Below are 18,902 nucleotides of genomic sequence, written 5' to 3' on the forward strand. Positions count from 1 at the left end.
AGCTAACTTGTGATTGGTTGTAGCGCTGACACCCACCGCACGGTCCCGGGGCATGCTGGGAGTTGTAGTCCAGGGCCGGGGAGGTTCCCGACTCTACTCATGTGAACAGCGCTAACGTCAGTCACATGTTAGGAATGAAAACATTCGGAAGCCCCTCCCACCCCGTCGTCATTGCTGCAGTCTACATGCTGCATTAGCATATCCACGCCCTCTGCCTATACACCACCCGGAGACGTGACGTCACTTCCTGTCAGTCACATGACGGCCCCGGAGCTCGGGAACCGGTCGCTCTGGGCGGATGGATCCGCGGGAGGTGAAGGACCGGATCCTGGAGAACATCAACCTGTCCGTGAAGAAGGTGCGGCCCCGGCGTGCTCTATAACTACGTGCCGTGTATACATGTGTATATATGTGTGTGTGTATACCTCTCCCCCCCGTATACACTGTACATTACACACTGTCCCCCCCGGTATACACTGTACATTACACACTGTCCCCCCTGTATACACTGTACATTACACGCTGTCCCCCCCTGTATACACTGTACATTACACGCTGTCCCCCCCTGTATACACTGTACATTACACGCTGTCCCCCCCGTATACACTGTACATTACACGCTGTCCCCCCCGGTATACACTGTACATTACACACTGTCCCCCCTGTATACACTGTACATTACACGCTGTCCCCCCCTGTATACACTGTACATTACACGCTGTCCCCCCCTGTATACACTGTACATTACACGCTGTCCCCCCCGTATACACTGTACATTACACGCTGTCCCCCCCGTATACACTGTACATTACACACTGTCCCCCCCTGTATACACTGTACATTACACGCTGTCCCCCCCTGTATACACTGTACATTACACGCTGTCCCCCCCTGTATACACTGTACATTATACACTGTCCCCCCTGTATACACTGTACATTATACACTGTCCCCCCCTGTATACACTGTACATTACACGCTGTCCCCCCCTGTATACACTGTACATTATACACTGTCCCCCCCTGTATACACTGTACATTATACACTGTCCCCCCTGTATACACTGTACATTACACGCTGTCCCCCCTGTATACACTGTACATTACACGCTGTCCCCCCTGTATACACTGTACATTACACGCTGTCCCCCCCTGTATACACTGTACATTACACGCTGTCCCCCCCTGTATACACTGTACATTACACGCTGTCCCCCCCTGTATACACTGTACATTACACGCTGTCCCCCCCTGTATACATTGTACATTACACTCTGTCCCCCCCTGTATACACTGTACATTACACGCTGTCCCCCCCTGTATACACTGTACATTACACGCTGTCCCCCCCTGTATACACTGTACATTACACGCTGTCCCCCCTGTATACACTGTACATTACACGCTGTCCCCCCCTGCATACACTGTACATTACACGCTGTCCCCCCCTGCATACACTGTACATTACACGCTGTCCCCCCCCTGCATACACTGTACATTACACGCTGTCCCCCCCTGCATACACTGTACATTACACGCTGTCCCCCCCCTGCATACACTGTACATTACACGCTGTCCCCCCCCGTATACACTGTACATTACACGCTGTCCCCCCCGTATACACTGTACATTACACGCTGTCCCCCCCGTATACACTGTACATTACACGCTGTCCCCCCCCGTATACACTGTACATTACACGCTGTCCCCCCCCGTATACACTGTACATTACACGCTGTCCCCCCCGTATACACTGTACATTACACGCTGTCCCCCCCGTATACACTGTACATTACACTCTGTCCCCCCCGTATACACTGTACATTACACTCTGTCCCCCCCGTATACACTGTACATTACACGCTGTCCCCCCGTATACATTGTACATTACACGCTGCCCCCCCCCGTATACATTGTACATTACACACTGTCCCCCCGTATACATTGTACATTACACGCTGTCCCCCCGTATACATTGTACATTACACGCTGTCTCCCCCCGTATACACTGTACATTACACGCTGTCCCCCCCTGTATACATTGTACATTACACGCTGTCCCCCCGTATACATTGTACATTACACGCTGTCCTCCCCTGTATACATTGTACATTACACGCTGTCCCCCCTGTATACACTCTATGAACTGCGCATTACGCATTGTCCCCCCATATGCACTACGCATTATGCGCTGTCCCCCCCTGTATGCACTGTATGAACTGCGCATTTCGCATTGTCTCCCTGTATGCACTGTGTATTATGCGCTGTCCCCTCCCTGTATACACTATACATTGTGTGCTGTCCCCCCTGTATACACTGTACATTGAGCGCTGTCCCCCCCTGTATACACTGTACATTAGACGCTGTCCCCCTCCTGTATACACTGTACATTAGACGCTGTCCCCTCCTGTATACATTGTACATTACACGCTGTCCCCCCCTGTATACATTGTACATTACACGCTGTCCCCCCCTGTATACATTGTACATTACACGCTGTCCCCCCCTGTATACATTGTACATTACACGCTGTCCCCCCCTGTATACATTGTACATTACACGCTGTCCCCCCTGTATACATTGTACATTACACGCTGTCCCCCCTGTATACATTGTACATTACACGCTGTCCCCCCTGTATACATTGTACATTACACGCTGTCCCCCCCTGTATACATTGTACATTACACGCTGTCCCCCCTGTATACATTGTACATTACACGCTGTCCCCCCTGTATACATTGTACATTACACGCTGTCCCCCCCCTGTATACATTGTACATTACACGCTGTCCCCCCCTGTATACATTGTACATTACACGCTGTCCCCCCCTGTATACATTGTACATTACACGCTGTCCCCCCCTGTATACATTGTACATTACACGCTGTCCCCCCCTGTATACATTGTACATTACACGCTGTCCCCCCTGTATACATTGTACATTACACGCTGTCCCCCCTGTATACATTGTACATTACACGCTGTCCCCCCCTGTATACATTGTACATTACACGCTGTCCCCCCCTGTATACATTGTACATTACACGCTGTCCCCCCCTGTATACACTCTATGAACTGCGCATTACGCATTGTCCCCCCATATGCACTACGCATTATGCGCTGTCCCCCCCTGTATGCACTGTATAAACTGCGCATTACGCATTGTCCCCCTGTATGCACTGTGTATTGTGCGCTGTCCCCTCTGTATACACTGTACATTGAGCGCTGTCCCCGGTATGCACTGTGCAGTACGCATTGTCCCCTATATGCACTGTGCATTACGCGCTGTCCCCCCCCCCCCCCCTGTATGCATTGTGCAGTAGGCATTGTCCTCTATATGCTCGGTGCATTACGCGCTGTCCCCCCTGTATGCACGGTGCATTACGCGCTGTCCCCCCTGTATGCACGGTGCATTACGCGCTGTCCCCCCTGTATGCACGGTGCATTACGCGCTGTCCCCCCTGTATGCACGGTGCATTACGCGCTGTCCCCCCTGTATGCACGGTGCATTACGCGCTGTCCCCCCTGTATGCACGGTGCATTACGCGCTGTCCCCCCTGTATGCACGGTGCATTACGCGCTGTCCCCCCTGTATGCACGGCGCATTACGCGCTGTCCCCCCTGTATGCACGGCGCATTACGCGCTGTCCCCCCTGTATGCACGGCGCATTACGCGCTGTCCCCCCTGTATGCACGGCGCATTACGCGCTGTCCCCCCTGTATGCACGGCGCATTACGCGCTGTCCCCCCTGTATGCACGGCGCATTACGCGCTGTCCCCCCTGTATGCACGGCGCATTACGCGCTGTCCCCCCTGTATGTAAGGCGCATTACGCGCTGTCCCCCCCCCCGTATGTACGGTGCATTACGCGCTGTCCCCCCCCCGTATGTACGGTGCATTACGCGCTGTCCCCCCTGTATGCACGGTGCATTACGCGCTGTCCCCTCCCCTGTATGCACTGTGCAGTACGCATTGTCCCCTATATGCACGGTGTATTACGCGCTGTCCCTTCTGTATGCACGGTGTATTACGCGCTGTCCCCCCTGTATGCACGGCGCATTACGCACTGTTCCCCCTGTATGCACGGTGCATTACGCACTGTCCCCCCTGTATGCACGGTGCATTACGCACTGTCCCCCCTGTATGCACGGTGCATTACGCGCTGTCCCCCCTGTATACTGTACATGGAGATCATTAGTCTGTGCACAATTTGAGGGGGAAGGGGTTGTTACAGTGTGTCCCCCCAGCGTGTTTCTGTGGACTCTAATGTAATCATTCCTCCAGTAGTGTTCAGCTGGGGGGGTTGTGCGTATTTGTTCATCTCTGCATGGGACCGGATCTGCTGCTTGGTGTCCTGCGCTGCGGAGGTGCTGCCGGGGACGGTGCCTATCACCTCATCTCTCTGCGGGGTGCTGCCGGGGACGGTGCCTATCACCTCATCTCTCTGCGGGGGGCTGCCGGGGACGGTGCCTGTCACCTCATCCCTCTGCGGGGGGCTGCCGGGGACGGTGCCTGTCACATCATCTCTCTACGGGGGGCTGCCGGGGACGGTGCCTGTCGCCTCATCCCTCTGCGAGGTGCTGCCGGGGACGGTGCCTGTCGCCTCATCCCTCTGCGGGGGGCTGCCGGGGCCGGTGCCTGTCGCCTCATCTCTCTGCGGGGGGCTGCCGGGGCCGGTGCCTGTCGCCTCATCTCTCTGCGGGGGGCTGCCGGGGACGGTGCCTGTCACCTCATCTCTCTGCGGGGGGCTGCCGGGGACGGTGCCTGTCACCCCTCCTGGGCTCAGGGTGTTGGGTGCCCAGTGATTGGTGCCTGGATGAGTGGTGCCAGCGGTCACATGTAGTGACCTGGTATGCTGAGCCTTGTGGTCCTGGTGGTGCGAAGTTGTACACTGCTACAACCACTGGTGCTGAGACCGAGAGCCGAGCGCCAGTCCCTGACACATCCTCCTCTGTATGGTGCGGCATGCTGACACTTATAGTCCCTACAAACTGCAGAACAGGTTTCTACCATGTCATCTCACTTCTGTTTCTGGGGCGATGGCTGTGAATGTAAAGAATCCCGACCGTCCGGAAATACAGTCACCGCAGAGTGTAATACCGAGCAGAGAAGTGTGATATCAGCCCCTCGTATAACGCTCCAGTGCTGATATAACCCCAGACATTACATATGTGACTGATATCAGCCCCTCTTATAACGCTCCAGTGCTGATATAACCCCAGACATTACATATGTGACTGATATCAGCCCCTCTTATAACGCTCCAGTGCTGATATAACCCCAGACATTACATATGTGACTGATATCAGCCCCTCTTATAACGCTCCAGTGCTGATATAACCCCAGACATTACATATGTGACTGATATCAGCCCCTCTTATAACGCTCCAGTGCTGATATAACCCCAGACATTACACATGTGACTGATATCAGCCCCTCATATAACGCTCCAGTGCTGATATAACCTCCAGACATTACATATGTGACTGATATCAGCCCCTCTTATAACGCTCCAGTGCTGATATAACCTCCAGACATTACATATGTGACTGATATCAGCCCCTCTTATAATGCTCCAGCGCTGATATAACCTCCAGACATTACATATGTGACTGATATCAGCCCCTCTTATAACGCTCCAGTGCTGATATAACCTCCAGACATTACATATGTGACTGATATCAGCCCCTCTTATAACGCTCCAGTGCTGATATAACCCCAGACATTACATATGTGACTGATATCAGCCCCTCTTATAACGCTCCAGTGCTGATATAACCCCAGACATTACATATGTGACTGATATCAGCCCCTCTTATAACGCTCCAGTGCTGATATAACCCCAGACATTACATATGTGACTGATATCAGCCCCTCTTATAACGCTCCAGTGCTGATATAACCCCAGACATTACATATGTGACTGATATCAGCCCCTCTTATAACGCTCCAGTGCTGATATAACCCCAGACATTACATATGTGACTGATATCAGCCCCTCTTATAACGCTCCAGTGCTGATATAACCCCAGACATTACATATGTGACTGATATCAGCCCCTCTTATAACGCTCCAGTGCTGATATAACCCCAGACATTACACATGTGACTGATATCAGCCCCTCATATAACGCTCCAGTGCTGATATAACCTCCAGACATTACATATGTGACTGATATCAGCCCCTCTTATAACGCTCCAGTGCTGATATAACCTCCAGACATTACATATGTGACTGATATCAGCCCCTCTTATAATGCTCCAGCGCTGATATAACCTCCAGACATTACATATGTGACTGATATCAGCCCCTCTTATAACGCTCCAGTGCTGATATAACCTCCAGACATTACATATGTGACTGATATCAGCCCCTCTTATAACGCTCCAGTGCTGATATAACCCCAGACATTACATATGTGACTGATATCAGCCCCTCTTATAACGCTCCAGTGCTGATATAACCCCAGACATTACATATGTGACTGATATCAGCCCCTCTTATAACGCTCCAGTGCTGATATAACCCCAGACATTACATATGTGACTGATATCAGCCCCTCTTATAACGCTCCAGTGCTGATATAACCCCAGACATTACATATGTGACTGATATCAGACCCTCTTATAATGCTCCAGTGCTGATATAACCCCCAGACATTACATATGTGACTGATATCAGCCCCTCTTATAACGCTCCAGTGCTGATATAACCCCAGACATTACATATGTGACTGATATCAGCCCCTCTTATAACGCTCCAGTGCTGATATAACCCCAGACATTACATATGTGACTGATATCAGCCCCTCCTTATAACGCTCCAGTGCTGATATAACCCCAGACATTACATATGTGACTGATATCAGCCCCTCTTATAATGCTCCAGTGCTGATATAACCCCAGACATTACATATGTGACTGATATCAGCCCCTCTTATAATGCTCCAGTGCTGATATAACCCCAGACATTACATATGTGACTGATATCAGCCCCTCTTATAATGCTCCAGTGCTGATATAACCCCAGACATTACATATGTGACTGATATCAGCCCCTCTTATAACGCTCCAGTGCTGATATAACCCCAGACATTACACATGTGACTGATATCAGCCCCTCTTATAATGCTCCAGTGCTGATATAACCCCAGACATTACATATGTGACTGATATCAGCCCCTCTTATAATGCTCCAGTGCTGATATAACCCCAGACATTACATATGTGACTGATATCAGCCCCTCTTATAATGCTCCAGCGCTGATATAACCCCAGACATTACATACAGTTAGGTCCAGAAATATTTGGACAGTGACACAAGTTTTGTTATTTTAGCTGTTTACAAAAACATGTTCAGAAATACAATTCTATATATAATATGGGCTGAAAGTGCACACTCCCAGCTGCAATATGAGAGTTTTCACATCCAAATCGGAGAAAGGGTTTAGGAATCATAGCTCTGTAATGCATAGCCACCTCTTTTTCAAGGGACCAAAAGTAATTGGACAAGGGACTCTAAGGGCTGCAATGTACTCTGAAGGCGTCTCCCTCGTTAACCTGTAATCAATGAAGTAGTTAAAAGGTCTGGGGTTGATTACATGTGTGTGGTTTTGCATTTGGAAGCTGTTGCTGTGACCAGACAACATGCGGTCTAAGGAACTCTCAATTGAGGTGAAGCAGAACATCCTGAGGCTGAAAAAAAAGAAAAAATCCATCAGAGAGATAGCAGACATGCTTGGAGTAGCAAAATCAACAGTCGGGTACATTCTGAGAAAAAAGGAATTGACTGGTGAGCTTGGGAACTCAAAAAGGCCTGGGCGTCCACGGATGACAACAGTGGTGGATGATCGCCGCATACTTTCTTTGGTGAAGAAGAACCCGTTCACAACATCAACTGAAGTCCAGAACACTCTCAGTGAAGTAGGTGTATCTGTCTCTAAGTCACCAGTAAAGAGAAGACTCCATGAAAGTAAATACAAAGGGTTCACATCTAGATGCAAACCATTCATCAATTCCAAAAATAGACAGGCCAGAGTTACATTTGCTGAAAAACACCTCATGAAGCCAGCTCAGTTCTGGAAAAGTATTCTATGGACAGATGAGACAAAGATCAACCTGTACCAGAATGATGGGAAGAAAAAAGTCTGGAGAAGAAAGGGAACGGCACATGATCCAAGGCACACCACACCCTCTGTAAAACATGGTGGAGGCAACGTGATGGCATGGGCATGCATGGCTTTCAATGGCACTGGGTCACTTGTGTTTATTGATGACATAACAGCAGACAAGAGTAGCCGGATGAATTCTGAAGTGTACCGGGATATACTTTCAGCCCAGATTCAGCCAAATGCCGCAAAGTTGATCGGACGGCGCTTCATAGTACAGATGGACAATGACCCCAAGCATACAGCCAAAGCTACCCAGGAGTTCATGAGTGCAAAAAAGTGGAACATTCTGCAATGGCCAAGTCAATCACCAGATCTTAACCCAATTGAGCATGCATTTCACTTGCTCAAATCCAGACTTAAGACGGAAAGACCCACAAACAAGCAAGACCTGAAGGCTGCGGCTGTAAAGGCCTGGCAAAGCATTAAGAAGGAGGAAACCCAGCGTTTGGTGATGTCCATGGGTTCCAGACTTAAGGCAGTGATTGCCTCCAAAGGATTCGCAACAAAATATTGAAAATAAAAATATTTTGTTTGGGTTTGGTTTATTTGTCCAATTACTTTTGACCTCCTAAAATGTGGAGTGTTTGTAAAGAAATGTGACAATTCCTACAATTTCTATCAGATATTTTTGTTCAAACCTTCAAATTAAACGTTACAATCTGCACTTGAATTCTGTTGTAGAGATTTCATTTCAAATCCAATGTGGTGGCATGCAGAGCCCAACTCGCGAAAATTGTCACTGGCCAAAGATTTCTGGACCTAACTGTATGTATATATGTATATATATATAATATATATATATATATATATTGTAACAGGGTTACTGGTCCTATAGTCGATGGGAGGTATGTGACTGATATCAGCCCCTCTTATAATGCTCCAGTACTGATATAACCTCCAGACATTACATATGTGACTGATATCAGCCCCTCTTATAACGCTCCAGTGCTGATATAACCTCCAGACATTACATATGTGACTGATATCAGCCCCTCTTATAACGCTCCAGTGCTGATATAACCTCCAGACATTACATATGTGACTGATATCAGCCCCTCTTATAACGCTCCAGTGCTGATATAACCCCAGACATTACATATGTGACTGATATCAGCCCCTCTTATAATGCTCCAGTGCTGATATAACCCCAGACATTACATATGTGACTGATATCAGCCTCTCTTATAACGCTCCAGTGCTGATATAACCCCAGACATTACACATGTGACTGATATCAGCCCCTCTTATAATGCTCCAGTGCTGATATAACCCCAGACATTACATATGTGACTGATATCAGCCCCTCTTATAACGCTCCAGTGCTGATATAACCTCCAGACATTACACATGTGACTGATATCAGCCCCTCTTATAATGCTCCAGTGCTGATATAACCCCAGACATTACATATGTGACTGATATCAGCCCCTCTTATAACGCTCCAGTGCTGATATAACCCCAGACATTACACATGTGACTGATATCAGCCCCTCTTATAATTCTCCAGTGCTGATATAACCCCAGACATTACATATGTGACTGATATCAGCCCCTCTTGTAATGCTCCAGTGCTGATATAACCCCAGACATTACATATGTGACTGATATCAGCCCCTCTTATAACGCTCCAGTGCTGATATAATACCAGACATTACATATGTGACTGATATCAGCCCCTCTTATAACGCTCCAGTGCTGATATAACCCCAGACATTACATATGTGACTGATATCAGCCCCTCTTATAACGCTCCAGTGCTGATATAACCCCAGACATTACATATGTGACTGATATCAGCCCCTCTTATAATGCTCCAGTGCTGATATAACCCCAGACATTACATATGTGACTGATATCAGCCCCTCGTATAACGCTCCAGTGCTGATATAACCCCGGACATTACATATGTGACTGATATCAGCTCCTCTTATAATGCTCCAGTGCTGATATAACCTCCAGACATTACATATGTGACTGATATCAGCCCCTCTTATAACGCTCCAGTGCTGATATAACCCCAGACATTACACATGTGACTGATATCAGCCCCTCTTATAACGCTCCAGTGCTGATATAACCCCAGACATTACATATGTGACTGATATCAGCCCCTCTTATAACGCTCCAGTGCTGATATACCCCCAGACATTACACATGTGACTGATATCAGCCCCTCTTATAACACTCCAGTGCTGATATAACCCCAGACATTACATATGTGACTGATATCAGCCCCTCTTATAATGCTCCAGTGCTGATATAACCCCAGACATTATATATGTGACTGATATCAGCCCCTCTTATAACGCTCCAGTGCTGATATAACCCCAGACATTACATATGTGACTGATATCAGCCCCTCTTATAAAGCTCCAGTGCTGATATAACCCCAGACATTACATATGTGACTGATATCAGCCCCTCTTATAACGCTCCAGTGCTGATGTAACCCCCAGACATTACATATGTGACTGATATCAGCCCCTCTTATAACGCTCCAGTGCTGATATAACCCCAGACATTACATATGTGACTGATATCAGCCCCTCTTATAACGCTCCAGTGCTGATGTAACCCCCAGACATTACATATGTGACTGATATCAGCCCCTCTTATAATGCTCCAGTGCTGATATAACCCCAGACATTACATATGTGACTGATATCAGCCCCTCTTATAATGCTCCAGTGCTGATATAACCTCCAGACATTACATATGTGACTGATATCAGCTCCTCTTATAATGCTCCAGTGCTGATATAACCCCAGACATTACATATGTGACTGATATCAGCTCCTCTTATAATGCTCCAGCGCTGATATAACCTCCAGACATTACATATGTGACTGATATCAGCCCCTCTTATAACGCTCCAGTGCTGATGTAACCCCCAGACATTACATATGTGACTGATATCAGCCCCTCTTATAACGCTCCAGTGCTGATGTAACCCCCAGACATTACATATGTGACTGATATCAGCCCCTCTTATAATGCTCCAGTGCTGATATAACCCCAGACATTACATATGTGACTGATATCAGCCCCTCTTATAATGCTCCAGTGCTGATATAACCCCAGACATTACATATGTGACTGATATCAGCCCCTATTATAATGCTCCAGTGCTGATATAACCCCAGACATTACATATGTGACTGATATCAACCCCTCTTATAATGCTCCAGTGCTGCTATAACCCCAGACATTACATATGTGACTGATATCAGCCCCTCTTATAACGCTCCAGTGCTGATATAACCTCCAGACATTACATATGTGACTGATATCAGCTCCTCTTATAACGCTCCAGTGCTGATATAACCCCAGACATTACATATGTGACTGATATCAGCCCCTCTTATAATGCTCCAGTGCTGATATAACCCCAGACATTACATATGTGACTGATATCAGCCCCTCTTATAATGCTCCAGTGCTGATGTAACCCCAGACATTACATATGTGACTGATATCATCCCCTCTTATAACGCTCCAGCGCTGATATAACCCCAGACATTACATATGTGACTGATATCAGCTCCTCTTATAATGCTCCAGCGCTGATATAACCTCCAGACATTACATATGTGACTGATATCAGCCCCTCTTATAACGCTCCAGTGCTGATGTAACCCCCAGACATTACATATGTGACTGATATCAGCCCCTCTTATAATGCTCCAGTGCTGATATAACCCCAGACATTACATATGTGATTGATATCAGCCCCTCTTATAATGCTCCAGTGCTGATATAACCCCAGACATTACATATGTGATTGATATCAGCCCCTCTTATAACGCTCCAGTGCTGATGTAACCCCCAGACATTACATATGTGACTGATATCAGCCCCTCTTATAATGCTCCAGTGCTGATATAACCCCACACATTACACATGTGACTGATATCAGCCCCTCTTATAACGCTCCAGTGCTGATATAACCCCAGACATTACACATGTGACTGATATCAGCCCCTCTAATAAAGCTCCAGTGCTGATATAACCCCAGATATTACATATGTGACTGATATCAGCCCCTCTTATAACGCTCCAGTGCTGATATAACCCCAGACATTACATATGTGACTGATATCAGCCCCTCTTATAACGCTCCAGTGCTGATATAACCCCAGACATTACATATGTGACTGATATCAGCCCCTCTTATAACACTCCAGTGCTGATATAACCCCAGACATTACATATGTGACTGATATCAGCCCCTCTTATAACGCTCCAGTGCTGATATAACCTCCAGACATTACATATGTGACTGATATCAGCCCCTCTTATAAAGCTCCAGTGCTGATATAACCCCAGATATTACATATGTGACTGATATCAGCCCCTCTTATAACGCTCCAGTACTGATATAACCCCAGACATTACATATGTGACTGATATCAGCCCCTCTTATAATGCTCCAGTGCTGATATAACCCCAGATATTACATATGTGACTGATATCAGCCCCTCTTATAATGCTCCAGTGCTGATATAACCTCCAGACATTACATATGTGACTGATATCAGCCCCTCTTATAACGCTCCAGTGCTGATATAACCCCAGACATTACATATGTGACTGATATCAGCCCCTCTTATAAAGCTCCAGTGCTGATATAACCCCAGACATTACATATGTGACTGATATCAGCCCCTCTTATAACGCTCCAGCGCTGATATAACCCCAGACATTAGATATGTGACTGATATCAGCCCCTCTTATAATGCTCCAGTGCTGATATAACCCCAGATATTACATATGTGACTGATATCAGCCCCTCTTATAATGCTCCAGTGCTGATATAACCCCAGACATTACATATGTGACTGATATCAGCTCCTCTTATAAAGCTCCAGTGCTGATATAACCCCAGATATTACATATGTGACTGATATCAGCCCCTCTTATAACGCTCCAGTGCTGATATAACCCCAGACATTACATATGTGACTGATATCAGCCCCTCTTATAACGCTCCAGTGCTGATATAACCCCAGACATTACATATGTGACTGATATCAGCCCCTCTTATAAAGCTCCAGTGCTGATATAACCCCAGACATTACATATGTGACTGATATCAGCTCCTCTTATAAAGCTCCAGTGCTGATATAACCCCAGATATTACATATGTGACTGATATCAGCCCCTCTTATAACGCTCCAGTGCTGATATAACCCCAGACATTACATATGTGACTGATATCAGCTCCTCTTATAAAGCTCCAGTGCTGATATAACCCCAGATATTACATATGTGACTGATATCAGCCCCTCTTATAACGCTCCAGTGCTGATATAACCCCAGACATTACATATGTGACTGATATCAGCCCCTCTTATAACGCTCCAGTGCTGATATAACCCCAGACATTACATATGTGACTGATATCAGCCCCTCTTATAAAGCTCCAGTGCTGATATAACCCCAGACATTACATATGTGACTGATATCAGCCCCTCTTATAACGCTCCAGTGCTGATATAACCCCAGACATTACATATGTGACTGATATCAGCCCCTCTTATAACGCTCCAGCGCTGATATAACCCCAGACATTACATATGTGACTGATATCAGCCCCTCTTATAATGCTCCAGTGCTGATATAACCCCAGACATTACATATGTGACTGATATCAGCCCCTCTTATAACGCTCCAGTGCTGATATAACCCCCAGACATTACACATGTGACTGATATCAGCCCCTCTTATAACGCTCCAGTGCTGATATAACCCCAGACATTACATATGTGACTGATATCAGCCCCTCATATAATGCTCCAGTGCTGATATAACCCCAGACATTACATATGTGACTGATATCAGCTCCTCTTATAACGCTCCAGTGCTGATATAACCCCAGACATTACATATGTGACTGATATCAGCCCCTCTTATAATGGTCCAGTGCTGATATAACCCCAGACATTACATATGTGACTGATATCAGCTCCTCTTATAACGCTCCAGTGCTGATATAACCCCAGACATTACATATGTGACTGATATCAGCTCCTCTTATAACGCTCCAGTGCTGATATAACCCCAGACATTACATATGTGACTGATATCAGCCCCTCTTATAATGCTCCAGTGCTGATATAACCCCAGACATTACATATGTGACTGATATCAGCCCCTCTTATAATGCTCCAGTGCTGATATAACCCCAGACATTACATATGTGACTGATATCAGCCCCTCTTATAATGCTCCAGTGCTGATATAACCCCAGACATTACATATGTGACTGATATCAGCCCCTCTTATAACGCTCCAGTGCTGATATAACCCCAGACATTACATATGTGACTGATATCAGCCCCTCATATAACGCTCCAGTGCTGATATAACCTCCACACATTACATATGTGACTGATATCAGCCCCTCTTATAACGCTCCAGTGCTGATATAACCCCCAGACATTACACATGTGACTGATATCAGCCCCTCTTATAACGCTCCAGTGCTGATATAACCTCCAGACATTACATATGTGATTGATATCAGCCCCTCTTATAAAGCTCCAGTGCTGATATAACCCCCAGACATTACACATGTGACTGATATCAGCCCCTCTTATAACGCTCCAGTGCTGATATAACCTCCAGACATTACATATGTGACTGATATCAGCCCCTCTTATAACGCTCCAGTGCTGATATAACCTCCACACATTACATATGTGACTGATATCAGCCCCTCTTATAACGCTCCAGTGCTGATATAACCCCCAGACATTACACATGTGACTGATATCAGCTCCTCTTATAACGCTCCAGTGCTGATATAACCCCAGACATTACATATGTGACTGATATCAGCCCCTCTTATAACGCTCCAGTGCTGATATAACCCCAGACATTACATATGTGACTGATATCAGCCCCTCTTATAACGCTCCAGTGCTGATACAGTGGATATAACAGGAGACCCCCACAATCAGTCAGATGGGGGGCAACAAGGAGGAGGCGGCAAAGATCAGTGACTTTAGAGATGATAGACCCCGACCCACAAAGTCTGAACACCCCAGAAATTCATATGAGACGTCACCAAAGTATCAGTGTAAGGGTGTGCAGATTTGTGCAACCGCATTATAATATTTTATTTCTCTTTTAGCCGATCTTGTTAGTTGCGGTGCGGCCCCCCCGGTGTCGGGCAGGACATGGCCGCTATCAGTGTCCGCTCCCTGTCTGGTCCCGTGATTCCTCGTGTTGTGAAATCGGGGGGAGAAGTTCCTTTTTCTTGTGTGTAATAAATACAGTGCTTTGTGAAAGTATTCAGCCCCTTGAATTTTTCACCCTTTTCCCACATTTCAGGCTTCAAACATAAAGATAAAATGTGAATGTTCTGGAGAAGAATCTACAAGTGACACAATTGTGAAGAGGAAGGAAATTTATTGCTTATTTTACACTTTTATAAACAATAAATAACTGTAATATAAAACCTAAAAGAAGTAGCCCCAATTTTTCAATGAATAAAGATGGGGATACAACAGAGAGAGGAGCACAAATAGTCAAGGTGAAATACAAAATGTAATAATTTGTACAAAGGTGATACAGGACACACAGTGGAGGCAGGCTAGATGGAAACAACCCACAGCATTACCAGGACACACCACCAGATGGCAGCCTGCTGACAGGCAGCAATGTAATAAAGATAGTACAAGGTGGAAAAAAGGCCCATAGAAAGTCACAGGGGACAGTATAGAAGACAAGTTATGTGAAGGAGGTCTGTAAAACCCCCTAAAGAGTCCCAAAGGGCAAAAGGGCATAAACGATTAATCACTGTTACCTTGCGTCATGTCAGAGCAGGAATGGTGGATGTGTCCGGGCGTGGGGGCGGGGCCTCGACGCGCGTTTCACCAAAGGCTTTGTCAGGAGGCAAAATTATTCATCCCCTTTACTGTCAGTGCAGAAACTCCCTCCAGAAGGTGATTGAGGGTCTCTGGATGATGCAATGTTGTCCTAAATGACTGATGATGATAAATATAAGCCCCTGTGTGTAACAAGTCTCCGTATAATGCCCCTGCTCTGTGATAGGCTCAGGGTCTGTGTAAGGCTAAGTTCACACTTCCGCTGTTTTGCATCAGTCACATGTGTTGCTTGACGCATGTAACTGATGCGTTGTACAACGGATGACAACGGTGACAAAAATGAATTTCTTTGTCGGACTCCATTGTGTGCGGGGGCGGAGATCGGAGGGCGGAGCTGAGGACGTCACTGCCGCGGTCGGCAAGGCTGGGGACAGGTGTGTATATATGTGTGTGTGTGTGTCTACATGCATGTGTACATGTGGAGCGCGAGGGGGCGGAGCCAGGGAGCTGAGGACGTCAGTGCCGCTGGGACTGCAGGGCTGGGGACAAGTGAGTGAGTGTGTGTGTGTGTGTGTACACATGCGGAGTGCGGGAGGGGGCGGAGCCGAGTGGTGAAGTGTCGACCGCCTTGCACACTGTATCCAGGGTAAATATCAGGTAACTAAAAGCAAAGCACTTTTTGCTTGGTTACCCGATATTTATCTTGGATACCCACTTAGCGCGGGCTCCCTGCACCCGTAACCACTGTAAATATCGGGCAACTAACCAAAGCGCATTGCTTGGTTACCCAATGTGTATCCTGGTTACGGGTGCAGGGAGCCAGAGAGCGCATGCGCAGTGAAATCCTACGGATCGCGCTGCTCAAAAAAAGTTACATGCTGCGTTGCTCCCGCCCGGCGGTCAGTTAAAAAACAACTGACCGTGACGCAGCGGATGCAACGCAGCATCATCAGTCACAATCCGTCACTAATAGAAGTCTATGGGGAAAAACAGGATTCCTGCAAAATATTTTGCAGGATACCGTAATTCCTCAACGCGACGGATTGTGACTGATGCAAAACAACGGAAGTGTGAACTTAGCCTAAAGCGCAGAGAGCATCATGAAGACCAAGGAACACAACAGGCAGGTCCAGGATACTGTTGTGGAGAAGTGTAAAGCTGGATTTGGTTACAAAAAGATTTCCACAACTTTACACATCCCAAGAAGCCCTGTGCAAGCGATCATATAGAAATGGAAGGAGCATCATACCCCTGCAAATCTACCAACACCCGGCCGTCCATCCAAACTGTCACCTCACACAAGGAGAAGACTGATCAGATGCAGCCAAGAGGCCCATGATCCCTCTGGATGATCTGCAGAGATCTACAGCTGAGGTGGGAGAGTCTGTCCATAGCACAACAATCAGTCTACACTGCACAAATCTGCCTTTATGGAAGAGTGGCAAGAAGAAGCCATTTCTCACAGATATCCATAAAAAGTGTTGTGTAAAGTTTGCCACAAGCCGCCTGGAGACAGCAAACATGTGGAAGAAGGGGCTCTGCTCAGAGGAAACCAAAATCCAACTATATGGGCACAATGCCAAACGATAAAAGCAACACAGCTCATCACCCTAAACACACCATCCCCACTGTCAAACATGGTGGAGGCAGCATCATGGTTTGGGCCTGCTTTTCTTCAGCAGGGACAGGGAAGATGGTAAAATTGATGGGAAGTTGAATGGAGCTAAATACAGGACCATTCTTGAAGAAAACCTTGTTGGAGTCTGCAAAAGACCTGAGACTGGGACGGAGATTTGTCTTCCAACAAGACAATGATCCCAAACATAAAGCAAAATCTACAATGGAAGGGTTCACAAATAACCGTATCCAGGTGTTAGAATCCAACCTCGCTCAGCTCCAGCTGTTTACAAAGGAAGAATGGGCGAGAATTTCACCTCTCCATGTGCAAAACTGATAGACACACCCCCTAAGAGACTTGCACCAGAGAGCAGTACTCCACAGGGCACACAACTGGAGTCCAGCTTCACAGGTTTTTTGCACTCCACAGCATATGCTTCATCTCGTGGCCGGTGATCCTTGGTGCTATCCAGAATTTGTATTTCATATTATGTATTGGGAGGTATATGGCATATCCTACATGCCAGTTATCTGCCCTTCATATTTATACACCTCCTGACCTGCAGTAAGAAGTGACCTTATCCAGGATAGAAATCCAATATCAAAATCGTGGAATAAATGGCAGGTGACAACATTAATTACACTCCCTGACAGAGGTTCTGTCGCTTATCCATGTTATGTAAATAAAAGCTTATAACCTGACTTTAAATTCATCCATTGGTTTTATAAATTACGCTTTTGAAATCTGAAACCCTCCCAAATTTGGTTTAGGTTATGAAAATAAAGTTGCTGCAAAGCTGAAATATTGATCATTTAATGAACATAGAAAGGTCAGATTTTGGCAAGACAAAAGTTTTGTCACCTTGTCATATAATGCCCCCAATTCTAGTTTACATCTTCACCTGTGCTCACTAATGATCGGTTAATTAGTGGGTGTGTATAAAAAGAAATCCAGCATCCCAGATCTTCACTAGAACTGCAACTTGTCCTCTGACAACATGCCAAAAATCCACCCTGCGACCAAAGCCTTGATTATCAAGAGTCTGAAGACCAGATCCACTGCAGAGGTGGCTGCACCTTTAATGTGTCTCAGCGTCAAGTACAAAGAATTAAAAAAAAGATTTGAAGAGGTTGGAGATGTTTTTGACAAGCCCAGGTCCGGCAGACCCCGCAAGACAACTGCTCAGGAGGAACCAAAGCCAGCCCCTCTTCCACTGCAGCAGAGCTCCCACAGGCCTGGTCACCTCAAGTCCCTGTGTCACCTAGAACAGTTTGTAGG

At 46.7% G+C, this 18,902-nt stretch overlaps 1 protein-coding gene across 1 annotated transcript in view; it reads left to right on the top strand.

The window, feature by feature from the left end:
• Nucleotides 1-222: 222 nt before the first annotated feature.
• Nucleotides 223-18,902, top strand: part of LOC142286642 (pleckstrin homology domain-containing family M member 2-like) — a gene marked incomplete at its 3' end in the record, with an annotated part of 40,450 nt that continues 21,770 nt past the window's right edge. Inside the window, exon 1 of the mRNA XM_075333376.1 lies at nt 223-358. Coding sequence (XP_075189491.1) covers nt 299-358 — 60 coding nt within the window. The remainder of the gene's footprint in view (nt 359-18,902) is intronic.

Source organism: Anomaloglossus baeobatrachus, unplaced genomic scaffold (genome assembly GCF_048569485.1).
Source record: "Anomaloglossus baeobatrachus isolate aAnoBae1 unplaced genomic scaffold, aAnoBae1.hap1 Scaffold_674, whole genome shotgun sequence".
NCBI lineage: Eukaryota > Metazoa > Chordata > Amphibia > Anura > Aromobatidae > Anomaloglossus > Anomaloglossus baeobatrachus.